The 26,876-nt window shown below is 39.6% G+C and overlaps 1 protein-coding gene across 2 annotated transcripts; it reads right to left on the reverse strand.

Moving 5' to 3' along the window:
* Positions 1-4,807: 4,807 nt before the first annotated feature.
* On the reverse strand, positions 4,808-24,994 carry TRAM1 (translocation associated membrane protein 1). Of its 2 annotated transcripts, XM_054628859.2 has the most exons (11): positions 24,729-24,991; positions 21,835-21,898; positions 21,123-21,244; positions 20,804-20,920; positions 19,837-19,895; positions 19,363-19,447; positions 16,442-16,512; positions 16,248-16,352; positions 15,585-15,728; positions 14,539-14,699; positions 4,808-11,043 (listed from the first exon to the last, which is right to left on the reverse strand). In XM_054628859.2, exons 1-11 carry the CDS (start codon positions 24,849-24,851, stop codon positions 10,970-10,972), a joined length of 1,125 nt encoding a protein of 374 aa, XP_054484834.2. In that variant the 5' UTR covers positions 24,852-24,991; the 3' UTR covers positions 4,808-10,969. The 2 variants fall into 2 exon arrangements, with proteins under 2 accessions (XP_054484834.2, XP_077042553.1); XM_077186438.1 differs by lacking the exon at positions 4,808-11,043 and having other exon boundaries at positions 14,627-14,699; positions 15,526-15,728; positions 24,729-24,994.
* Positions 24,995-26,876: the final 1,882 nt, after the last annotated feature.

A 26,876-nucleotide genomic window follows, 5' to 3' on the forward strand; every position in this document is an offset into this window, starting at 1 on the left:
TCACTTCTGTGTTGGCAAGTCACTGTTTATTTTCCTTGTGAGGAGCTATTGTTTCCCTAATCAATTGATATCCCAGCATTCTAGGAATATAGTTATCCCAGCATTCTAGGAATAGAGTTATGCAGCTCAACTGACATGTAAACACCTGCAGCTAAGATTGGATGCCATCCAGAGGGACCTGGACAAGTTTGAGAAGTGGGCCCACAGGAGTTTAGCAAGAGGTTTAACAAGATGAAATGCAAAGTGCTGCACATGGGTGGGGGCAACAGCTGGTCTCAATACAGATCAAGAGCAGTCCTGCTGAGAAGGACTCGTAGATGCTGGTGGATGAGAGGCTGGATGTGACCCAGCAATGTGCACTTGAAGTCCAGAAAACCAAAAATGTCCTGGGCTGCATCCAAAGCAGCATGGCCAGCAGGTTGAGAGAGGGGATCCTGCCCCTCTGCTCTGCTCTGGTGAGACCCCACCTGCAGTGCCATGTCCAGCTCTGAGGGCCTCAGCACAGACAGGATATCAACCTGTTGCAGTGAGTCCAGAGGAGGCCACCAAGATGATTAGAGGGAGTCCCTAAAGGGGAAAGGCTGAGAGAATTGGGCTTGTTCAGCCTGGAAAACAGGCAGCTTAGGGGTGACCTAACTGGGGCTTTCCAGTACCTGAAAGGAGCCTATAAGAAAGCTGGAGAGGGATTTTTAACGAGAACATGTGGTGACAGGACAAGTAGAGATGGATTCAAACTGAAAGACAGTAGGTTTAAATTAGATATTAGAAACAATTTCTTTACTGTGAGGGTGGTGAGGCACCAGAACAAGTTACCCAGATAAGTTGTGGATGCCCCATCTCTGGAGGTGTTCAAGGGTAGGCTACATGGGGCTCTGAGCAACCTGGTCTAATAGAAGGTGTCTCTGCCCATGGCATGAGGGTCTGATCTTTAGGTCCCTTCCAGCCCAAACCAAACTATGATATGAAATATGTATCAGAAAAAAGTGGTTCAAGATAGAAAAAAATTAAATCTAGAAATGTACAAACTGTTAGGATATTCTTTCCAATAAACTTAACATATAAGGTCAAAAATTAAGCATTTAGGTGAACTAGAGAAGGTACATAAAAGCACAGATAATCACATGTCCAGAACAATTTCTGCACAAGAAAATACTAAACAGAGAGGGAACCCTTAGGCTTTAAAAAGAGCGGTCTATAAAATCAAGCATAATATGAGAGTGATGAAGAGGGAATGATTATTCACTATTTGAGACTCACACAAGGAAATCATCAGGTTTAAAGCATAAGCCGCAGGAAATATTTTTTCCAAACAAGGCATAGTTAAATTGTGTAACTTATTGAGTATTGTGGATGCCAAGTATTTAAATGGGTTCAAGAGGGATTACACAAATGCATGTAGAATACTTCTATTGGCGACCATGAAAAATTAAAAGAAAAAAAAAACCCTACAGTTTTGATGTACCAGATGCTCCAGAAGCCTGTGAAGTGATAACTGCCAGAAACTGGGGGGATGAAACATGAGGACATTTCTCACAGTTTTGCATCCCTTCCCTAAAGGGCTATGAGTGCCAGACACTGGAGCACGTGGTCTTCTGGGTTTGTCCAGCATAGCAGCTCTTTGCAGAGAAGCCTTACAGCTGTGGAGACAAGAAGTCTGCCGGGCTTCCCTGTAAGAGGAACCTCCAGGGTTAATCCAGAATTTCTCTGGCCTTCATACAGCTCATTCTCATGACTTCACTGACTTGTGGAGCATAGAAGGGGAAGTGGGAAGAGTGAGAGAGCAGAAGGAGAGTGTCAAGAGAACTATGGCACCATTTGTGTTGCCTCTAGAAACTATACCATTTCCTCTACCTTCTAAAAAATTTTCCTCCAGAAAGCTTCTGAGAGTTTTCTTGACAACGCAGACAGTTTACAATGTCTGAATGTTTTTTTTTTTTGGCATGCAATGAACAAAATTTAAATACCAGTGCCAAGAATTAGAATGATTTACATCATTCTCTCCAGGGTGGGGCATACTCTATTCTCTACTCAGAGGCTCCTAATGTTCCCCATGCTGCTAAGCTGGGTTTGTCACTATAAATTAGAAGGTTTCCATTTAAAATCTCTGAAGCTTTTGAAGCAGAGCAGGCTTGGTGGTGGGGAACAGGGGGTTTGTATTCAAGTCCTGAGGGAATCAACTGCTTCCAGCACAATCTCAGCTCCTGGCTCCTGCTGCATTCCTGCAGGTCTCAGTGCAGCCATTCATCTCCAAAGTGATAGCCAGGGTAAGAGGAGAATGCTTGATATTGTACCTTCTCAGTGTGAGCATTGCAAGTCTTTGGACGTGTTTTCAACTGCATTTCCAGAGATGTGGAGCCATACAAACTGAGGTTTCACACACTGTGGGGCTCTGCCAAGCCAATGATTGGGCCAGTCAGACGCTCAACCCATCGCCATCAGTTTAATGAATTACAAAACAAAGCACATTCAGAGATCATAACATGATTCAGATAGTTTGCCATTTCTTAACAGGGCTACCCAAATCCAGATGTTCAGGAAAATTTTGCCCAGATTCCACCAAAGTCCCAGGAAATCCCTGAAGGAGAGCCATAGTTCTTAGTATTTTTCCAAAGATAGACTTCCCTGTGCTGCTTTCCAGCAGCAAAAGCAATCCTATCAGGACCCAAAACAGCTAGAGCTAATGCAGGATTTTTTTTCTTTTTTTTCTGGGCAGAGTAAGGTAAAATTACCCCAAAGACAACTACAAAAATTAATGGACTACACTGTTTCCCAGTGTCACACCAAAACACTTTTTTCCTCTATATAAGAGGGAATGTGTTAAAGAACAAAAAACTTCCTCATTACCATAAAAAAATTCTGTAGGATGCAACTTTTAACTTGTATTTTCTGAGAAGTTGTTTTAACTATTCCAGGCTAAGTTTTCATACAGCTCCCGTAGCATCTAAAGGGAGATGTCCAAAAGTAAAGCTCCCACTGAACAAGCATCTCCCATTGGCAGATAAAAGCTGAAATTTCAGTGCAGGAAACAATTTCATAAGCCTTTCTAACAAATAACTTCATTTTGAAAGCACTAAAAATTGATGGAAATAGAGAGAGCAGGTTTTCTGTATTTTCTCCCACCCCAAGTACTCAGCAAAGAGAGCAGCATCTGCCACAGCATTGTGTACTTGCCTACAAAACTGATCTCAGACAGCAGAGGCAATCTGAGACTTACTTTGCACTCTCAATGCTGCTTTTCGTCTAAGGTGTTGCTCTTTTGGGCTAATATGAAAGTTTAAAGCTTTAATACTGGATGCCTACGTTCCATTCTCTCAACCAGAAGTGAGGAAGTAGATTCTTGCCAAATTAGGACACCTTCCAAGCCCTGCACAATATAACCCAGGTTTTATTACTATGTCAAAACTACAAGGAGATTGGTCATTGGTCAAAACAATGCTCTGTTTTCTGAGTTACAGCACAAATGCTTCTTAAAAGACAACAAGTAAATTTCGCTGAAAGAGCAGCAAAAAAGTGGGCCTTTGGAGATATTCTTGCTGGCTACCAGTCACCTCCAGTCAAACGCAGCTGTCGCAGACTTTGGTGGCCTCTAGTGGCTGTTTTGTCCACATCCCAAACTCATCACATGATTTGACTCCTAAGATTCCATCTGCTCCACCTCCCATCTGTATTTGCTGGATCACTCCAAACCTGGCATCAGAGCGAGACGATGATATTGAGAGGTGCAGCAGGGGAAAGATAGAGTAGCAGTTGTTACAATCATCTTAGATGCCATGTACCCAGCTAGACCTGTCCTCAACACTTACAGTAGGTTTCCTGTCACCTGACAGGTATAAACAGTGGCAAGTAGCTCTGGTTCTTTAAATTATGTGTTTTCTATTGATTTTCTGACACAATTTCTTTTTAAGCCACAGTTTAAGCTATGATGTCTAACAACAAAGTCAAGAACAAGATGTGTCTTCATGAAAGACTAATCTTCACTTAACAGTCTTTCAATTAGTTTGAAGATTTAAAAGTTACAAATTCAGGTTTTTAAGAACGAAATATTTAGGTAGTTCAACAGTTCTTCAAAAGCAACAATCTGATGTGTCTCGAACTGAAGTGAATACAGAGATCATGGGATCTGTAGACATCCCCTCTACAATGTACCAAATTAAACCTAATGGAAAGGAACATTCAGAGTCAAAGTTTTCTAAAAGCAGTCTAGCTTTCCCTAAGTTGGGTACAGTTCTCAGATCCCACCACACTGCCAAATCACCAACAGAGCAGTGTGGAGGCTCCGATTCAGATTGGATGAAATTTTGCTCTTCTGCATCAGGGAAGCTGAAGTCTACAAAGGCTTTAAAAGTTGTTCAGCTGAAAGGAGTGGACAGACCAGAACAGCAAGTTCCCAGGCAGCACCAGACACTGCCCAGCACAGCTCTTGGTGTTCTCCAAGTTCATGGTTACTCTCTCAAGCTGGAAAGTTCTACTCAAAGGACACAAAATGCTGCACAAACATTACAGCAAACAAGCCCCTCCTTCCCAAGAGGGAGGGCCAATGCAGTTTCTCAAGCTGACAAAAGGTTTGAAAGTCAGTCCTGAACTCGTGATAATTTTGTGCAAGTCCCAGCTCCAGCCCAAGTTACAAGCCATTCCTCTTGAGCCTAAGCAGATTTCCTGTCTCTGGTGCTCCCTGGTTCAAGTGAATATCCCCAAACAAAACACCATATTTGCCTTTGAGCAGTATCTCCCTGATGCTTCTGCACTGTAAGCAAGGCCAGAAGCAATTGACATGCTTCCATTTTTGTAACAGACTATTCAAGCACAGTTTTAATTCGATACTCTTTATTATGATATCCAGGAAAACAATAACAAGGTGATTGCTTATTACAGCTTCCAGGGACTGGGGCTCCAGACCTCCTTGTCCTGGGTACACACACGCGCACGCACACACACGCACGAAAGACAACCCTTGCCACAAGAACTTACAATCTACAGAAACAAAACAAAGATAATGATTAATCGAGAAACAAAGAGGAGGAATCACCTGCGTGAGAACATGAGTTAAGTTTTGGCTTGGTTTCTAGTCCGGAGTTCAAGAGTTGAAATTCCTACCCTGTTACAGTATTCTTATTACCATGGGCTGAATACTTATCTGTTGATTACAATGCAAGATACAGTCTTCAACATTTAAAAACAAATATAAGGAGACACAAAGCTCTAGACCATAATTTTTCATGTGGTATACAGCAAAACTGCAGTCTAGAGATTCAGAGATCTTAAGTGCCCGGTTTCCTAAATGAGAAAAGCAGTGAGAGTAAACTGCAATAAGCAAAGCAAAACCATCCAGGAATATCAACTTCTGTTAAACCAGACTGACTAACATATTATTTTTTCAATTCAGTATATCAAATTGCCTAATGCTCTTGTATGTGGCATGAAGAAGTAACAACTGTGTCGTGCTGAATGATAATGCCTGACCTTTAATGTTAACCACAATAAACACAGACGAAGAATGAATACTTAAACACTACTGAATTATAAAGCTACACTTTAGCTGCTCTGATTCTGCAAAAAGTTTCAAACACAAAAAGAAGAAAAAGGAGTTGTCATTTCTGGCACTCACATCATAGACTTGCCATCCTTGAGCTGGATAAAACTAAAGTATCTGCAGAAACCTAAAATAAAAGTGACAGGACACATAGAAAGAGATCAAGAGCAAGTGCATTGGATTCAAAACTAGGCTGTACGCTTTTTTTTTAACCAGAAATAAAAGTTGTTGCCTTTTGAATTTGCAACATCAAAAGAGCTTCTCTAAAAAGCAGAAAGCAGTCAGCCTACTGCTGCTGCAGCCCAGCACTCCTTACACATTGCTCACCAAAGGGAATGGACAGGGGCAGATGCCAACAGCAGTCCCATTTCACTCACAACAGCACTTGCTATGTGGCTGTGAGCTATATCCAAGTTGTATTGCAATTTATTCATCCTAAAGAGTTTCAGTTCCCATTAAGGAGGTTCTGATGACACTCAACATATTGATGTGCATGTTTCTTTTGCACGTCTGATCCAGAAACACACCAGCACTGATCCTATTTTAGCTCTGAAGAGCAAAATTCCTTATTGTGTACAGATTTAGGGTTATCAGATCCAAAACTGAGTAGTTCAGGGAGCAGTGTGAAGGGGGGGTACTCACCAGACATCCACCACAACAACTTACAGTATATAAAACAACCCCACCGACAAACCTACAAGCATGGGCTAATCCAGTGCTCTAAAGATAATCCACAGCTCGCAATGTAAGAAATTCAAATATGATGAACAGATGATAACTGACGTCAGTCCTTTCAAGTCTTTTTCTTTTTAAAGGATTTTCTAAATATTCTCCAAGCTTTCATTTTGTAGGACATTCTTATACCCTGCACCAGAAATAACCTAAATATTTGCATAACAAGATTCAGGCATTAAACCACAGCCCCCCCTCCAGATACCATCTCTGTATGCAGGCTCCCACAGGCCTGTAAATGTTACAAACATCACCACTGTCTCTACTTTGTGTTCAAGTCCCTTCAATACTGACATTTTCCAGACAGAACAATTAGGACAGCGATGATCACCACTGCACAGGGAGCCTATTGAAACTGCCAATCTCCAACATTTACAACACAGGCCCAAAGGGCTGAGTCACAAATGGAACCAAACCCAAGTATGACCTAGGAATCAGCTGGTGAACTTCCTGAAAACAGGAAAACAAACTAAGAGAAACCAAACAGTCTTCCCCTCCCTGTACCAAGACTCGCATACAGTGCAATTCTTGCGAAGCTCTCTGGAAAACCTCCTCCAGTACATAAAGGGTTGATGTAGGAAAAAAAAAAATCTCACACCAAAAAAGAAAAAAAAAACAACCCATAATTTCCTGGCTGTTAAGGAAAGTAATATTGTTTGTTTGATCCAGGACAATCTACAATTTCAAAATCCCTATTTCTACTCTGCCAGTATCCTCTTGCACTGCTTGGAAACCCTGATGACAGATAAAAGGTATCTCAGTACAGTAAACCGCAATGAGTATTTCCCCTTCCCCCACAAGATCTGAAAAAAATCCAATAATACTTCATGGATTTGGCATGTAGGAACTACCAGAGAGGCCAGGTCCCTTCTGTACTGGTGACTGGAAGCCTTTAAAGATCTCCTACACTGCAATCTAGTGTAATTTTTAAGCAACATGCTGTTGAAAGCGACAGATGCTTTAGAACCTGATTGATCTTTACCCTGCAACTTTTCTTCTTGCTTATACATAATTACTTGTAAAACTCTGGGGTTACTATCAGGCAACTAACCAAATGGAAAAAACCCAAACATGCTTGTTTTCGGGTGCACCAGCTCCCTGGTCTAGCTCACCATGCAACCAGAAAGGCTTGTGCTAGCTAAGGTAAGGGACAGAACAATTCTGGCAGAACCTACATTACTTTCAGGCTAGCATGGTTATGGAAATCCTCCCTTCCCTTTCATATCAAGTTTTGCCCCCAGTAAAATCAACTCAGGTGCAGTCAGTCAGAAATCTTCAAAGAACAAAGGACTGCAGATATGTATTGACCCTTTTTACAGAAGTCCAATTACCTATACCCAAGGACCACACTGCTTTTTATGATTCTGGGTATTATAACTCCATAAACACAACTAAAATTTTCAAAGAAAAAGAGTATTTAGAAAAAATACCAAATGCTTACAAATAACTGCTGATTTTCTAAATGCATTATCCCAACATACATAATTTACCTGTAGCATAACCTAAACTTAGAAGAAATAGCCTATGCATTTTCTCTGCTCAGCAAATTCCTGAACCATTCCTAAGTCTGGGCATGGGATCACCAGAAAAACAGTATTTCCAAAGAGTATTTTCACATTCATGAATGATTCACACAGGAGAAATAAGTCTTTGCAACCAGCAAAGGAGAAAGTGCCCAGATGAAAACTAAAACTCTGAAGATTAATTTCAGCTGCTCTGCATTCCTTGTTTGCACTTTGAAATTAAATATAACCACTTTAAAAGTAAAATGATGGTTTTGAGAGAATATTCTGGCACATAAAACAAACACACATTTGGAGCTCAAAAAAAGGCTTGAAATCATCTGTTGTTAAATCTTGAAAAGTTTTGACAAGATGGGGCAAAGAGAAGGAGGTTGAAGAAAAAAAACCAAACCAAACAAACCCTATCCACTGTCTGTGTAATTATTCACTTCAAATCCATCTAAATGGACAAAGCTTTCTCTTTGTGGGACCTGGTAATTGATGAGGATAAATTAACTACTGCCTATTTTATTTGGCGTAGGATATAATAATGAACTCCTCAGTCATTTCCATTTCTAATTTTCTTGATGCCATAATTAAGAAAACATGATTAGACAACTAATAATCTTCCATCTTACTGAAACCCAGATTACAAGCAAAGAGCCAAAACTGCAATAACATTTGAAAACCAATTTTAAGCAATTCAAAAGAAGTTATCCAGCCAAACAATACTCTAATGCTAAAACAAATAATATCAAATTAGAAGTCTCAATATCTTCTAAGTTTGAGTGTTTCTATCCCAAGGCAGATAATTAAACACTACTGGTCTTGCCTCATCAAACATGATAAATATGTATTTTTAGTTATGAGAGAAGAGACAGAAAATACTGGCTTCCCATACTCTAACCAATTTCTAGAACACCTGTTGTTACTTTCTATTACTTGGCAGATACCAACAACTCCTATAAGGCAATGATGAATATTAAGCCATTGTGGAAACAAAAGTGCTTCTGTAAATGTCCAAAGGACAAGAATGTCCGTCCATAAGGCCAAAAGGAGACAAAAAGCAACGTCAGTATTAACAGTCAAGAATACTTCTGAAGTTTTTGGAAATTAACCTGAAGTTTACATTTCAAGACTACTGTGTCAAAGAATGAGGTTAACAAGAAATAGTTTGCCTTAGGGAAACAACTATTACAACCCTCAGACTCCTATAAGTCTTGAAGATCTCAAGAAGTACCTTAAATGACTGCTTCATAATTTGTTCCTCCACCCTTTATGATTCTTTCAGCCCCAGTACAACCAGATATCACAAGCAAACTGAAGTAGAGTCCAAGCACCAGACTAGACACTTAAAATTTGGCTTAAGGTACAAGTTGAGAGCAAGGCACACAGAATCTTTGAAGGTTCTTCTGGGAACATCAGACACAAAACATGATTTTGAACAACAAGTATATAATGTACACGAGTCTCAAAATTTCCGAGTTCCAGTTTTCCAGTTTTGTGGTCAGGTTGGACAGATTCACAGTTCTACATGGGCTGTCCCAGGACATGGGATACCTACTTCTACTGAAGCAGACTGGGCATACTAGAGGGCACCCTGCCCCAGAGCTCTCAAGCTAAGCAAGTACAAGTCTGCCAAGTCCACTTCAGGAGCTGTGAACCAAATACTCAGGAATTGTGTCTGTCATCAGCTGAAACACGTAATAAATTATACTGGAATAACTCTAAACAGCACTAAACAACTAAGAATGGATAGTTGCTTGTAGTGAGGATTTTGTACTAGAATGTTTATTCTGAATAGTAAGCAATTGAACTGTAAAAATACAGAATGAGAATGCAGATTTATCATTTTCTTGGGTATAGACTCCATTATAATAACAGTTTTTAATTAAAATTATTTTATTTATCAGCTTGATTGCTCATAATTACTCCTTAATCAATAAGCAGTTCAATACTTGGGTTAACTTGATAGACTAATTTAGCAACTTCTTCTTAGGACTGCAATAACTGTCTCACTCATTCTCAAGTGAAACAGGCTGAATTGCACCCATTACAAATGTGTACAGAGGAAACATTATCTGCATAATAAACTGGAAAACTAACTGGACAAGGTTTCACATTGAATACAATTATGAAAGATAATGGAAAAATTCTTAAATTTAGATTTTTCCAGTTGCAGCAGAGGTCACAATAAATCAGTTTTAAGAAGCTGTAGCTTTTAAATATTTTTTCATAAAAATATATATAGGAGAAATCAAACTATTTCCTAACAGAGGTGAAACAAAGCAAAGCAGTTAGAATAAAGGAATGTTTCTCATCACTTGATCCATTTATCTAATTCCCTCTTCATGGAGCATTGATTGCCTCCCAAAACAAACACAGCACATTGTAATAACCTCCACCCGTAAAATCAGACAGACAAGTTTTCAAAGAAGGTCCAACGCACACCAATTCTCCAAGATACATACACCTCAAAAGCACAGACAGAAGTGGATAGTGCTACTCAAATCAACTCTTTCTATGGCCATACACAGTCCCTTCTAATTTTCAGGTGCTAAAAGCTATATCTCAAAAAGGTGTTGTGTTCCTTGTAAGAGATTTCTAACCAACAAACAATAAGACTCTGCAACGTTTCCAATTAGTTCAGTTTTGTTTTAATGATATGGGGCAATTCTTAGAGCAGACATTGTGCAGCTATAGTAACTACTAAATAAAGAAGTCTATTGGTGTGGTCTTGGAATCCCAAATTGAAATGTAAATTTGAGTCAAGGTAATTAGCTGAAAACCCAGAGTATCTGAATATGCATACAATGTTTTTACTTCAATTTTGCAATACTTTTTGAGGAACTTGGAAAAAGTGAAGTTGGTAGAACAGTATCACCAAGATTACAAAAACTGGAAGGAAATAATACACTGCAACAGTGATCCTCATTAAGTAAGTTATTTCATCACAGTAAATATTTAAAAAAGCATCAATGTATTTTAAAAAGTGTTGAATCCTCCCCCCAAGTATTTGAAGAGAGATAAACTTTTTCCTTAGTCAAAATGGTTTTTTAAAAAAAGTTTCTCAAAACAACAGCAATAATCAAAAAACATGAATTGTATTTTCTTTAATCCATAATATCTCTAGTGCTGAAGGGCCATCCATGTAAAAAGCAGATTCTTTGGGGACATTAGTCAATTAACTTAATAAAACCCAGTTTTACGAGGATTTATCCTTCCTGCTGCGAGGCGAGTCTGCTCCGTTTGAGGTCACTGTTCCATTTATTCCATTTTCTAGAAAAAAGGAAGAAGACACTTTTTAAATACAGTGGGACACTTGATATTTTATTACATTCTGTGGGTTCTACACACACAGCCTTTAACTTCTTTTCTGATGTACCTTCTTTGTTAAACCTCTTAATTATCATTCAGTGCGCAGCAGCATAATGAAGTTTTTACAAAGTGAAATATTTAAAGTTTACTACAATAAATTCCAGTTTCCTGATGTGGCCAGACACTGAAATGTGTCCATTATATACATCTAGACTGAAAATCAACACCAGTTATGATATTTTAGAAGACATTCTGTGAAAAAGTAAAGTACAACTTGAAGATGAGAAGAGATGGTTCTATGAAATTTTGGAGGCAGACTATATACAGAGTTCTCTGCCACAGGTCTTAGTTATTTACCTCACCTATGTCATAATTCTTGTTAAAATTACACTTCTTTGCTTACCTTTACAAGCATTTGATACATAGAGGAAATCTTCTATACACATATATTCTCACAATTTTTAAAGCACATACTTTGACATATATAACTCATTTACATTATGATGAAGATATTTACATAGATAAGACAGAAGTAAAACACTAGTTCAGATTTGCAATGAGTATGTGTAGGTGGAAGGGAGCTCAAGATCAGGCATCTAGCTAAGAACACAAAGGTACTTGAGATCATATTTTGTGCTTACATTTAGGAGTTTATTATTTCTTATTTATGTTATAGTCTCATAGGTAGTGAGTTTTTAGTTTTTTACTAATAAGGTATAAAATGGTTAACAATTTTTTGTTATAAGGTTTTTTAAGGTTAAACTATTTCATTAAGAAATTATACAAATTATTTTTGCTTTTAATCTAATAACTAATTACTTGAAGTCTGAAATGCAGACTTTTTTGTCTAATTACAAAATACTATTTAAAATTAAGAAGAAGGAGGAAGAAGAAGGTAAAGAAGGTGGACTAGTTTTTGCTTTAAAACTTCTATCTTGTTCTATATATATTATTATATTTTAAAACTTCAAATTCTCTCTTTTAAAACTTCAAAATATCACCTTGTGATATTACACACTCCTAATTAACTACACAGTAATCCTAGTGTTATCAATTAATTTTGGAAGCCTTCTCCACAGCTTCAGGTCAAATGTAGTGCTCTCCTGGGAGTTAAGAGTGTGTCAGCACAGAAAATCTAAAATCCTCAGCATTCACAACTCCAACAGCCCCTTAATTCAGTTTCACCTCAACCAAGGAAACAGACGTTACCTGACAGTAACTATATTTATAAAACAGATCTAAAGAGCACAGTGCATAGCCAGCTACAATGCCTGCAGCCTAACATCTCTGCTCTGATCCAGATCATTCTGACTTCAAGCAACAGCTGCTGTTTTTTTGGGTGCTTTTAAACAATTATTTTATAAATATATTTATATATCTTTACAAAGGACTGGTTAAACTTATTTTTTCCATCCACAGATGTGCTGAAGGTCACTAGAGTGTGGACAGTCTACAAAAAACAACTGTTGGCCTCCCTCTTTCTCCCACGACACCTAAATGCTCCCATTTATGCAAACAAGCAACAAAAAAACCCCAAAACAATGACAACCATACATGAGCAGGAGACCAGACACAGACCCAAAGAGTCAAAGTCTGTTTGAGCACATAACTGGCTGTAAATGACACCACCATTTTAAGCCTACATAAGGTGGTCTTTGGATATTTCTGAAAATGTTTGAATTGTTTTTAAATAAAGAAACTTACAAACAATTAATTAGACCCAAGCCAGCTAACTAAAATCATATTTTCTTAAACAGTTTAGGTAAAACAAAGAACATGAATCAGCACGTGGCTATATATCCCACCTACATCACCAGCAGGATTTTTTACTGTCATTTCTTACTTTTGGCATGGACTAAAAGTAACACATTTTATTGTGCCCTGGCTCTCAAAAAAACATTGAACCATACACACACAAAAATAAGTGTTTTAAAGAGTTCAATTGCATATATTACTCCTTCAAAATCACTGCTTTGCTGCATCCTATACAAGTGTTCTGAACAGACAACATCACAGGAGTATTCAAAGCAGAGGAATTTGAATGAACTGAGTTCTATTATGTTAATTTAAAATAAGGAATACAATCAAGACAGACATAGTTCAATTATTTTGTGAATCAACTGACTTTTTCATTATTTGTTTACCACTTGCAAGTCTCCATTGAAGTAGGGTAAAACGCAGCAGATTCACTAAACTACATGAATTAAATAGATTAGGAGATTTTAAAAAGCTTTTTTTAAAAAAACTCCTAATCAAGGCATATATTTTAAAATTATTTGAGATAAAATACTTAAACAAAAAAAAAAAATCTCCATATTGAGAAGGCCATGACCATGAAGCTCTGATTAAATAGGACACTTACATAGGAAACTACCTTCACTCAATTAAAAAAAAAAAATTCCAACTGAAGTTTCAGATGAAAAAAAAGCCCTGACACCATGGAAAAGCCAAGTTGTGATAATTGCAAATCATTCTAAAGGGAATGCAGTAGTACTCTAAAACACATAATTTTAGTAAAAATAGAAACTTGGGAGAAATAAAAAAATTTTTGATCTCTCACTACAAATCTCAGTACTCAGTGCAAATGGTCTTGACACACACTACTTTCAACATATCAAAAAGTGGAACAGGTTGGTAATACAAAGATTGGGAGCAAAGGATCATGCTGAAGAAAGCTTTTGAAACAACTTTTGCCATTTCAAAAGGGTGCAGAAGTTATTCTAACTAGCACTTAAATACATAGGGAGGAGTTGAACTGTTGGTGCAACAGATATACTGAAGTACAGGGATTTAAATTTTTTTTTAAAAGAGCACATAATTTTTTCTTGGAGGAAAGAGCATTCTGTTCATCTTTCATACCCTTTCCACAAAAAAGGTGTGACATAATAAAGGTCAAGCCTGGACTCTTTAGTTCATTTTCAAATGCTTTGACACAGGTTTAGAGTAGTAAGATGTTATTATCTTCCCTTAAAAAATTACCAATTTCTCTTTTTTGTAAAAACAGTTCAACACAAAACTTTTTACTGGGTGGATCATTAAACTCTGTTTGCTCTAAACCTTCAGAATTTTGGGGCAATGAAAAAGAAGCTTGAAATCCACAGCAAGAAAATTTTACAAATGAATGTCTAAGAGAAGAGATCTAAAATTGCATCTGTCCCAAAAAAAACACAAGCATGACACGTTTTGTTCAAATAATGAAATTAAAGAGAATAAAAAATATCATGCTGCATTAATGAAAAACACCCCAGTAATTCCTTTATTTGGACAGTTAGAAAACCCAACAATATATAGTGTTTTTTCTTAAAAAAAAAAGAATTATTCTTCCCACAGCACTATTCCCCAGTACTGCTTCTCTAGGTGAGTCATTTCATTCACAAGTTAAACACAAAATGCTTCTTTAGCGACCTAAAGTTGGTTTGGAGAATTCAAGGGAACAGAAAAATTGAAACTACAAACCTCTTTCTTTTCTGGAGGTCTTTCCTTTAGCTGATACAAACTTCTTTTTCACTGACTGAGGCTGAGAAGAAGAATGCTCTCTCCACCTCCGAAGCTGGAAATTAATGAACTTCCACATCATAAATGCTTGGGTCATGCAGATGGAGGCCAGCACACTGATTCTAGAAACAAATAATAGGTAAAGTTTCATCAGTAAGTTTGCCTCATTATTCAAACAGAAAAGCAAAGTAGAACCCTTCAGGATTTTGGGCAACTTCCACCCCCTCCTCCTGGTAACCTCCATTTTCTAAGGCAAGAGTTGAGTTCACTTGCATAGGGTGACACTGGGCTTAAGCACAGATAATCAAAACTAGATATAGAGTGGTGGTGAAATCTTTGCCCATCAAAACTGGCAAGTACTAGGTTTCTTTCCTGCTTTCTTTCTCAGAATTACTCTCAGGGCACCAGGTAGTAACAGCTGAAAATGGCTCAAGAATGTCTTGCAGCTCAGAGTATCAATTTTGCAAGGTAATACTGACATTGTCAAAGTTTCAATAAATTCTTTTTCTGCATTTATAAGAAGGCCAGGCAGTTGGATCATGCAGCAGCAATAGGGGCCATAAAAAAGGCAGAGAAAGAGGCAGTAATCTTCAAATGAGACCAAAGCTGCTCTGGGCACAAATACCTTGACCTCTAAGATATACTGACAGGAATTGTATTTAGAATTCAACTTACTAACTTTAAGACATTTGAAAGTAATGTCTGTAATTGGATATTCCTATTAATTCTGCTGGTTTGATTTTTTTTTGGTTGCTTGGGGATTTTTTAACAAAGACAAGAAGAGTAACCAGTTACAGATTTCTTAGCTATAGACTAAATACTAAATTCAGTCAATTCATTTCACTGTGCCTTACAAGTTTCTTACATGAGCTATTCCTACTGATCCCATTGGTTGCATGAAAACACTCAATCATTCAGAATTACTGGCATTAGTACCATACCACTTACATTGTGTATTTAACACGGTTTACAGCACATGCTTAAGAACTGTTGCAGGTTTACTGTACCTAACAGCCAGGATATTAAAGTTCCCAGTACTGAAATTCAGCTGCTGATCTTCTGCTCTTGCCAGTCCAAAGCCAAAAGTGAGGACTGAGAGAATCAAGGTGAGAAGCCTTCCCAAAACAAAAAGAACTGCCCACAGTGAAAATCTAGAAATAAAAACACCACAAACACTAAATCAATTTTCCATTCAAAACACATGCACTAACAATCCAAATGCAAATTTGTTTGAAATCTAAGAACTTACCTAAATACATGATTTTGCACCTATCTTAAAGGCATCTTGTATTATGTTATGAGAACTGGATGGAACTCAATGGAAAGTGCTTTCCAGCACAATTAGAACAAAAGCACATTTTTAGTTCTTACAGAGCTGGCTATATTAGCAATCTATCCTGTTTCTTTCTCTACAAAACTTAAAAAAAACCCCCACATTAGTATACATTGAGAGATTTTATTCCATTTAGTACTGCTACTAATATTTACTTAAATAGGCTAAAACAAGGTAGAAATTATAGTGATGGTTTAGAAATATAAGTACTAGCACTAGTCTGGACAACTGTTGTTGCTTAAGAAACAGTTTGAACTCCCTTTTGGTTTCTGGTTAGTTAAAAGCAAAAGGCTCTAAGACAGAAATCACAAGAATTTTAAAGATAAAGACTATTTACCCTTTCTGGTATTTTTCATCACTGAAGTAGAAAAGACGGGATATGTGGAAAAGAAATTCAACGAAGTAATGCAATACCAGAAGAACAAGTCCAAGGTGGGTCAGACTATCAAAACAAATAAAACAAACATTCAGACCTTTTGTTAGATATTTAAGGCAAAGAATGGAGTCAGCAAAAGTTTACAATTGACTTACTTCAGGAGATAGGCTCCAGCAATATGAAAGAGGTAAAGTCCAATGTAGACAATCTGGCGAAAGATATCTTCCTATTTGGAAGAAAAAAGTGACCATGTGTTATACACAATGTTACACAGCACTGAACTGTGTTATCTGTTATTACAAACTATTCCCTGGTCTTGTATCAGGTGTATCAGCTACCTTAACATGGCCTGGTTTGGCACTGAATCACTCAGCCTGGATCATCTAATTCCACACATAACTTAGTGCTCACTTACCAGTCATATTCAGTGTCCTACATATGCTACTGTGAGAAAAGGCATCAAACATGGAAAGATGCTTTTAAAAAGGATCCACTTTTATTTGTTATGATCACTGTGAATATATACAAGTTATTACATTTCTTATTTTGCATGTATTACTGTACATCAGATCCTACAGTTCCACATGTTTGCTGCCCATCAAATTGTCAGATTGCTACAGAATAAAATAACAGTCTACAATTCAAAATAAAAGGTTTTCCAAGTGTTGACATCAATTTTAAAAATTCAAGGCCATCCAAAATTCTGGCACACTGTTTCTGGCAAATACAGAGAATATTGTTATTAACCAGTCATGCAAAAGCACATGGTCCCACTTAAAGTCAGGCTTAAGTGAACCCTCTTGAACTGAACACTTCATGGAGATGAAATAATAAAGAGGAAGGCACAGAGCACATGGAAAGCAGATTGTGCCATCTATGAATAGAGGGACCATTGAACTATGCCAGATCACAATAAAAATCTCTTTTGGAGTGGTAGCAGAGTACATTCAGTTGTGCTTAAGAAAGTCCTATTTGGAAAGATTCTCTAAATTTCAAGCAAGGATCTTTAGCTTTATCTTGTAAAAAGGGCCTAAAATTTTAATCTTACAAGAGCTATACCATGTTATTCAATACTCAGTATCATATTCATTCATCTCTCATTTGGAGAGATTCTCTAAATTTCAAGCAAGATTCTCTAAATTTCAAGCAAGGATCTTTAGCTTTATCTTCAGAAAAGGGCCTAAAATTTTAATCTTACAAGACCTATACTATGTTATTCAATACTCAGTATCACATCCAACAAACCCACAGAATCAAACAATTATGACAACAGCAAACATCACACTCATAATACACAGAGAGCAAGAAAACAGGTGGAGAAAGACCTACCCTAAATTATCTCAAAGAAAGTGAAAAATTGGTTATTTCAGATAAAGACAAAGTAAGTACAAATGGTCAGTTTCTCCAAGCACAACCAGGACCAGCCTACAACACTTTAACTTTAGAACTGAGATAACATTTAAACAGCCCATGCTGCCTGCTTAGACAAACTGTCAGAGACTGCAGGCCTTGTGGAAGAATGCACAAGGTATACATGACTATAGAGGAACCAGAGCTGAGAAGTTATTTTCTTGTTTATGTCATCAAGACAGATAACTAGACCTGAGTAAAAGCAGCCAGTTTTTTCAAGAGAAGGAATAAGGTAAGTAAGCCAAGATAGCAGAGGTTAAGATATGGTTGAAGAAATACCAACTATGCTAAAACAAATGAACTATCACTCTTTAAACTTAATGCAAAAGTCAGAGGACACAATTTCAAGCCGTGACCAAGTAAAACACTACTATTCAACACACAGCACTTAGGCCACTTGTGACAGCTTTCTTGAAGTTATTTTAAGAAAGATCTCCACACTTGGCTGTGAAGTCAAATTTGGAAGGTATCACTATCACAATAAGAGAACATCAGCTGCAGTGCATCTGCAAAACAGTACTCATACTGCATATGAGCAGCCTAAAAGCAGTGCATTTTGTTACTATTTTACTTAGCCTCTTCTAGGCTCCTGTACAAAGACCTGTGGTTATGTAACACCTATGTTCCATTTTCTTGAATAAAGCAGAACTGGCAACAGAGATGCAGCCTGCTCACAGGGCAACCACAGTCAGAGAATGGCTTGGGCTCAAAGATACCTTTGTAGATCACCTAGACCAACCTCTTACCATGGACAGGGGCACCTGTCACTTGACCAGGCTGATCAAAGCCCCATCCAGTCTGACCTTGAACACTTCAAATGAAAGCAAATTCACAACTTCTCTGCATTGTTGAGAAGTGTCATTGTTGGGCATTGTGTTCCAGTGTCTCACCATCTTCATCACAAGGAATTTCTTCAAATCTACTCTAAACCTACTCTTTCAAAATCCTTGTTCCTTGTCATTACAGACCCCAATAAAAAGTCTCTCTCCATCTTTCTTATAAGCCCCTATCAAAGAGTGAGAGGCCACAATAACTTCTCCCTGGAGCCTTCTCTTCTCCAGGTTGAACAACCCCAACTCTCTCAGCCTGCCTTCATAGAAGGGGTGCTCCAGTTTTCTGCTCATCTTCATGGCCCTCCTCTGGACCTACTCAAACTGATCCATACCTTTCTTGGGCTGGGGACCCCAGAGCTGGATGCAGCACTCCAGGGGGAGTCTCACCTTCCCTCAACCAGCTGGCTGCTGCTTGTTATGCAGCCCAGGTGTTTTTATGGGGTGCAAAGTACATTGCCGGCTCATGTCCCATTTTCATCCACCCATTTAAATGCTATTTAAATAAAATCCCAGACTTTCATACTTCTTTGATGTATAGAATTATTCACAGTTTATATTCTACACCTATATCATGATTCATGAAGCAGCTGCGATTTCAGTGAGCCTATTCAGACTATCAATTCTGAGAAACAAAGGGAAAAAAACCCCAAGAGTTGAAAAGAAAATATCACAATATCACTTGCTTGAGGGAAAACTCTTTCAGTGGATGAGAAACACCAGTAATTTTTATTTACACAACAGATATTTAGCAATTTTACTGCAATTAGAATTTAACTGTAAAGAAAAAAAGCCACCTTGCTGTGGAGTTCCTCCCATTTACGTTTTGAACTTACTTTTTTAGTTTTCTGAAAGTAGAGTTCTGGAAAAGCATGAAACCAGTATGCTAACTGTAAGATGTAGAAAAACTTCATTTGAAACCTGTACAATACAGCAAGAATTGAAGAATATTATTTATTATGAATGAACTTAAAAACATTTCAGAAGCTTCTAATGAACTCATTTTATCAGTCTCTTAAAAAGAGAAAAAATAGAGATCCTTCATGCCAGCCAAGTCTAAATATCTTTAATAATAAAACCATTCAGACGAAGCTTGCAAAAATGAATTCTTTAAGTAACAGCCTACATAAAAAGAACTTTGTATGCTACAAGTTGTCAAAGAATTGAGCCCACATACCTACAACCAAAAACACATTAGTGACTAATATAATTTTACAAACTGCTTATCCTACACAGATTGTACATGACACACCCTGGGCTTAAAACAGTCCCTCCTCTCCCCCAGCAATCCTTGAAGGAAGAGGCCTTACGGAATCAGAGTGTGCGGATAGTCCCTCCACAGAGAGGTTGGATCTGATATATAGTTCTCCTAAAAAAGAAAAGAACAAACAAAAAACCCCAATAAACACTCTAAGGTGTTACTTTCTACTCAGAAATAATGACTGGATGTAAATATATGCATTTATGTATATGCACAAGTGTACACACAAAAAATACTCATATATACGTACACAAGTAAAAGCTGCAGATCCATAAATTTTCTTTTTAAAAAATCCCCAAGAAATCACAAATAAACAAAACCCAACCAACCCAGAACACAAATCCCCAAAACAAAAGACAGCTGCACTGGCTTAAGAAAGTAAAAAGCAACCAAACAAATCAAGTGATTATTCAAGACAGATTGTCCTTATGAGATGGAAGTTACTCCAGGATTACTACAGCCACAAGTCTCAAGTCTTCTCTTGTAAACTGCTGACAATCTTTGAACTTAGGACTAAGACAAAGAAAGGTTTTCCAGGAGTTTTTATGTTAAAATAAAGAAATTAATAAAAAAAGGCACAGCCTTCCCTTTCTATGAGCTAAGCTCATACACATCCAGCCACTAGCAAAGAGTATGTCACCTAAAAGCACACAGTGACCTGAGGTTACAACAATCTGTCATATACCCATTCTCTAGGCTCCAGAATGATATGTATGGTTCCTAAACATTTATTTTATACTAATAAAACAACATAAAAAGCTACAGAGAATTAAATAGCATAATAAAGTTAAATGGCTTTATCTTATTCAGTTTGACAGTAAATCTACTCAAGACTGAGCAACAGTAACACTACTGACTTTATACTCAGTTATGACTAAACTCACACAGAATCCTTAAACTTGTCCCCACTTTTAAAACCAGCTAAAACTAGAAAAAGAAACCAAAATCATATTTATCATCAACATAAGTGAATTTTTTGAAATCTCATAATGAAACAGAAGAGAAAGCATACTTACAGAGACAAGAATACTCGTTCCCCAAACACAGGAGAAAAGGTAGAATGCACTAAGTTGCCCAGACTCATTGAACTTGCTATGCTTTGTTTTTGAAAAGTGCATTTTCCTGTTAATTTTCTGAAATGAAAGTCCACTGTTATTTATATGCTGCAGCACTTCATATTTATTTAGTAACTACATTAGAGTACCTTGAAGATTTAATGCATGTTTTTACAGTTAAAATTTTTAATGCAGAAATTTACTTTTAAGTGAATAGTCTTAAAGTCTAATTAAAACCCAACAATTATCTTGATGAAAGGAATGAATATTTTGTACTTACATCCAGTACATACTCCTGAATTATAGCATGTATGATTATTGCTACAAGCATGTAAAAGAAAATTGTAGCCAAGTCTTTGATGCCATAGTAATAGAGAGAGATTGTTTCTGCAGATTGTTCTTCTAAAAGACAAAGAGAATTAACTGTTAGGCACCAATACAGTTTAATGGGTCATAAGTTTATTTGTCAGAGTGAAGCCTTTCAGACAGAAGTAGCTTGTCATCAGCTGACCAAATAAAAGTCAAATTAAACTGCCACCATGAGCTAGGTCACTAAACTGTTTATAGTTATCTTCTCCATCACATCACAAACTCAAGTTGACTCTGGAAAGATGCTATAAAACTAAAAACTTAAGTGCACTTAGGAAACTTATCCAAATATACTGAAAGTGGACAATAAAAATATGCTAAACCACCACCCCACTTTGACTATTAAAAATTATAACCTGCAAAGCAAGAGTGAAAATTCATGTGAACTTATCTACTAGTCAGATGGTGTTTCAGCACTAATGACAAATCCAGCAGAACAGAAACATTGTCTCTAACTTAATTAGTTAAAACAGTGTTTTAATACAAATAAAGTGAAACCCTTGAAAGCTGCTCATTATCTTTTGATATTGACAAGTTCCCTTCCTGACAAGTCCAGGAAGCAGAGCAGACACTGATAGTGTCTGATACACTGTCTCCTAACTAAGCTCCTGCAAGATACATACCTGTGGCAGGAATGGTAACATTATACTGAAGTGTAACAAAAATGACCGCTGCTTTCGCTGTAATCTAAAAGAGAAAAAAACAAAAGTGCTGTAAATTTTTATGGAAATAAACTACATTAAACTGAAAACATTTGCCCATAGTTTTGGCACCCTTGTCCAGCATGTTTGTCTCCTCCCAAAAACCTGACTGACCTCCCATTATCTCACCACTGCACCTGACTTTCCAAGGGCAGCACACATGGCGTGGTCTCTATGGGTTTGTTTACAGAATGCTCAACCTGCCAAATGTAAGATCCTTGAAAATGTTACTTACATACAGCCTCTCCTACAACATTAAAGTGAAAACACATGCTACAATTCTGTCTTTAGTCCATACTGTATTATTACATTAACAGAATGTACAATATCATGGAGTCCCCTAGACCAAGATGCACTCAGCAGTGGCTGAGAATAAACTTTATTTAAAAGTACTTTTCTTATTTGACAAAATTCAGAAGTCAGTTATCATATTCATAAATCTCTGGGTGATCTGAAAAATGTGGACAGGGAAGGAAAAAAGGCATAAACAACAGAAAACAATTTCAGGCCAGTGGGATACCAACTCAGTACAATTACCATTCTTTTGACCCTGGGGATCCTTTGGCAAGAAGCATAAAACAAACTAAAATTAAATTTAGCAGTAGTGGTACTACCCCTTTATGATGAGCTGTAAGAAAAACCAGAATGAATAAAAACAGTTTGAAGAGAAGATGTCCTAATGGCTTTCTTTGAGAAGTGGGGTGAGGATATTCTAAAATCCCCAATATATAAGATGGAGTATAAGTTCTGTTTTGACAAAAAGCAGAAACTTATTTTTTACTATAACACACCTTCATTGAATCCCAACATTAATCAACATGCCCTAAATGAGAGGGAAAAGTAACTGTGCTTCACCATAGTTCAGATAGATACCTTTGTAGATCACCAAGTAGATCTGATCTATCACACAGATCAGAGAGTTTCTCATTGCTGTAAAAACCCAGCATCTATGTGGTAATTAATAGGGCTGACAAAAAACCCAAGCTCCTTGAGTAATCCTGGAAGGATATACTGAGCTTCTGAAGATAATGACTAGGTTACTACTAGTATTAATTATTCATAGGAAGTGAGATTTTCAAAACCATTGCTTTGTCAACAAGCCCTAGATTTTCTATGAAACCCTGAATACGTGGCAGACTGTTCAGACCATGTAACTTCAGGGAACCCAACTAGTTTGCTCAAATTAGTGAAGTTGCTTTGGGCTCCCTATTCATCAAGGGAGCCCTCAGAGGACAATTTGAAGCAGTACTCAATTCTGAACTGCCCTTTGAAGGCTCTATCAGCTATTCTCAATACTAGAATTGTACAAGTCAGGCAGTGTAAACACCTTACCATACCAACATTAACCACAGCAAGTGATTTCCCGTACTGTATCAAAGCATTTAAAAAATTGCAACATACCACATCTGTACCAACAGTGACACATGGCCTTTTTACACTGGGTTAGAAAACACAGTGGGGTAAAAAATCCGGAAACAAAAGAATTCAGCACATTCAATCCCTCAAAACCTCTAACCCTACCAGTAATACTGTTAATACAGTAAGCCTGATGTAGGCACAAAAAGAAACAGTTTAGGTTTACCTCTTTAACTTCATTCCCCAGGAAATTACCATATAACAGTTGTCTTGGTGATTTTTGATAGCAAACCCAAAAACAACAGTGTAGCTGGTCTGCCCTGTTCTATCATCTATCTATCTATCTATCTATCTATCTAATTTTCTTCCTAACTCCACTGGTTTTTAGTGCTGAGCTGTACCAACAGCTGGATTAAACCATCTTGAAAACCATGACAGGAAGGTCCACAACCCTTAAAAAATGTCTGAAATGTGTGAACAGATGCCTAGAACACCAGAAACATTTAGTCAACACCATCTTAATTTGATGATCAGTGATCTGAGATCACTAATAACGTTTTGGCGGCCACACAGGTGAGTTACCTTTCCAGCGCCAAAAAGGCGCGGTTTAAAGCATCTGCATTCAACATGGGGGCCCAGAGAGCGGAGGGCCTGCAGCAGGGCCGGCCCTCAGGCCGGAGGGAGCGCTCCCCTCCGCCGCTGCCAAACCTCGGCGCATCTCCGAGGCGGGAGAACGGCGGGGGTGCCCAGCCCAGCCGCCCGGAGCGGCCTGGAGCCCCGGGATGCTCCGCGGGCGGGGGGACCGGAGCGGCGGCCCTAAGGACACGTCACCGCTGCTGTCCCTTCCCTCCCCGCCGCGCCGCCCGCCGGGAGCCGTAGTGCCGGCGGGGCCGCGCACACAAAGAGCGGGGGATCGGCTGTGGCGGCCGGGCCTCGCCCCCCGCCCCCTCCCCGCCGTGCCGCGCACTCCTCCCTCCCTCCCCGGCTGCCACGTAACCCCGCCGCCCGCAGGAACTCCGCCGCCGCGGCGGGCAGCGCGCCGCCCGCTCCCGGCCCCGCACGGCCTCCCGCCCGCGGCGGCGGGGGAGCGGGACCCGGGTCCTGGCGGTAGCCACGGCTGCGCCTGCCCAAGCCGAGGCGGGGAGAAGGGCGTTCCGCCCGGGGAAGCGGGGATGCGCCGCGGGGAGGGTGGGCGCCCGCGGTGGCTCTCGGGCGGCGCGGCGGGGCGGGGGTCGGCTCCTGTCCCCGTGTACAGCGGCTCGGGCGTGGGCCGGCGGGCAGGTGCGCCGGGGGCGGCGGCGCTGACCCGGAGCAGCCGCAGGGTTCCGCCGCAGCTCGCACAGCCTCCCCCGCTGCCGCGGCGCTCCCGCGCCCTCCCTCCCCTCCAGCACCGAGAGCCTCCGGTGGAGGGGGAGGAAGCGGGAAGAGAACCCCCGGCGGGGGCGTCGGTGCCGCCTCACCTCGAACATAAGCCCCAGCAGGAAGATCATGGCCATGCAGGACACGATGTCCGCATGGTTCTGCACGATGAATTCGTGGCTCAGCACAGGCGGGTTCTTGTTGCTCTTCTTGCGGATCGCCATGGCGGGCCGGGAGCTGGGCGCCGCCGCCGCCGCCGCCTCCCCGCTGCCAGCACAGCTCCTCTGGCCGCGGCCAGGAAGAGGCGGAGGGGAGGAGGCGGCCGCGCAGCCGGGGAACGGCAGCGCCGCCGCTCCGCTTCCCCCGCCCCGCCGCCAGCAGCGCCCCTGCCGGCCGGCGGCGCCTCCGCCCGCGCTCCGCCCCCGGGGCGGCGGGGCCGGCGCCCGCCAATTCAAACCCGCCAACCCGCGGCGCGGCCGGGCCGGCGCTCGGCAGCACGGGCGAGCCGAGCCGAGCCGTGGCACCCGGGCAGCAGTGCTGGCAGATCTACTTTTCTATTTTAAGGCTGGCAGTGACGGCCGATACTTGCTGGCGGTAGCCCGAAGCCCGCGCTGTGCACCGGCCCAGCAAAAAACCCCAACCCAGTAAAAGAAGGGTCTTGTCAGGTTAAAACGATGAAGGAAGAGGTCTGAGAAATGAACGGTGATCCAGGCTGAATTCAGAGATCCTTCAACCCTCGCAACTTCGTGCTGTCTTTATTTTTTAAAGCTTCTGTTAGGCAGATAGTCCCAGTGGCTCTATGGAAAAGAAATATAAAGAAACAGACTAATGTATAGCTGAAATTTAGTGTTGTCAGAATGGCTTTTGCTGCCGGCAGCTTATGAATGAATACAGGGCAAGAAATTAAGGCATAGCTATTTGGTATTGCTTTGCTTTGCCAGAATTGAGAGTGTGCACCAAATTAATTGTGTGACCCTTTTTAAAAAGGTTGATTTCTTCCCGTTGTATGGAGCAGTGACTCATGGAACAGATTCATCAGTGTAACACCAGGTTTTTCAACCATGAAACACCTTCATCAGCTGTGTAGATGCTCACAGATTTTCTATGAATTTATAGTAAGACAGCTACACTTGGTGTCTGGAGATGATCTAGGACACTTAAAAATACAGAAAAAGCTATAGAAAAATTTCCTTTCACAGCTGGATTTTTTTAAAGTTTAAACAAAAGGAGCATTCATATTTTAGTCCTAAGTTGTTTTGTATTCTAGAAATGCCTTAATCCCCTGAGTGTACCAGTATTGTGCAAATGTAAAGTAAGTAGGACATGATTTCAACAATATCAATGTGAAAGTATATCCCTGACTGCATACAGTATAGTCATGGATCGAACATACTGTACCTGTGAAATACACTGGATTGGAATAAAATTGGACTCCATTTTGCAATAGAAGTTTGCATCTATTTCCCACCTCAGGCTTAAAAGAAATCAGGTCATCTCTTCTGCAAAGAACATAACAAACAGGACTTAAGTGGGACAAGACATGCTTTCCTCAAGCTTTAATCAGCAAGTGCCTGGCTAGATATCCAGTCATACAGGCCCTCAGTTTCAGCTTGGCTCTGTGTTTGTCCTGATGGTACACTCTAAATAGAAAACAAGGCAACCTGTTGTCTCACCTGAGGTTTCCACACCTTCCTTTTATCAGGAGTCTCCTTTTCTGCCACATGAAGTTTTGTATGGCACTTCAGGCAAAGTGGGATGGTCAGCCCTCAGTCTGCTGCTTGCCATGGATAGCTGGTCTGTTTGCCATGTTTCTTTCCAGACATCCATATTTTCTAACACTAGGCTCCAAACTAATCACATTATTTAGGAAGGAAGCCCTATACAATCTGAGACAGAGGGAGTTTCTAGCATCTTACCACAGAAGCCACCATCATGTGCATATGTGTCCCAAAACCTTCCCAACCAAATCAAATACAGCGTTTCAGGTGGCAAGACTGTGGAGACTTCAGCAGTAAGCATATTATGACCTGCAATAACAAGATACAAACAGCTCCCTATTTGGGAACCCTTCCTGAATTTAACCATGCTTGGAGAGAGAACCAAGAACAATATTTTAAAACAAATATAAATAAGCAAATCAGCAAGGAACAGAATGGAAAACTTCAAAAAGATGATACCTACCACCAAATGTCCAGGCCTTAAATGTAATAAATGATGTTGCTTCTCAGGACAGGATCTTGAAATTAGCT

Source organism: Agelaius phoeniceus, chromosome 1, assembly GCF_051311805.1.
Source record: "Agelaius phoeniceus isolate bAgePho1 chromosome 1, bAgePho1.hap1, whole genome shotgun sequence".
Lineage (NCBI taxonomy): Eukaryota > Metazoa > Chordata > Aves > Passeriformes > Icteridae > Agelaius > Agelaius phoeniceus.

Excerpts from the sequence above, each read along its gene's own strand:
- TRAM1 (XM_054628859.2), bottom strand. The coding sequence starts at position 24,851 with ATGGCGATCCGCAAGAAGAGCAACAAGAACCCGCCTGTGCTGAGCCAC. Across the intron at positions 21,899-24,728 it reads TGCTGGGGCTTATGTTCGAG|ATTACAGCGAAAGCAGCGGT; the intron begins GTGAGGCGGCAC and ends TTTCTCTTTTAG. Across the intron at positions 11,044-14,538 it reads GACCTCCAGAAAAGAAAGAG|AAAATGGAATAAATGGAACA; the intron begins GTTTGTAGTTTC and ends CCTTTTTTCTAG.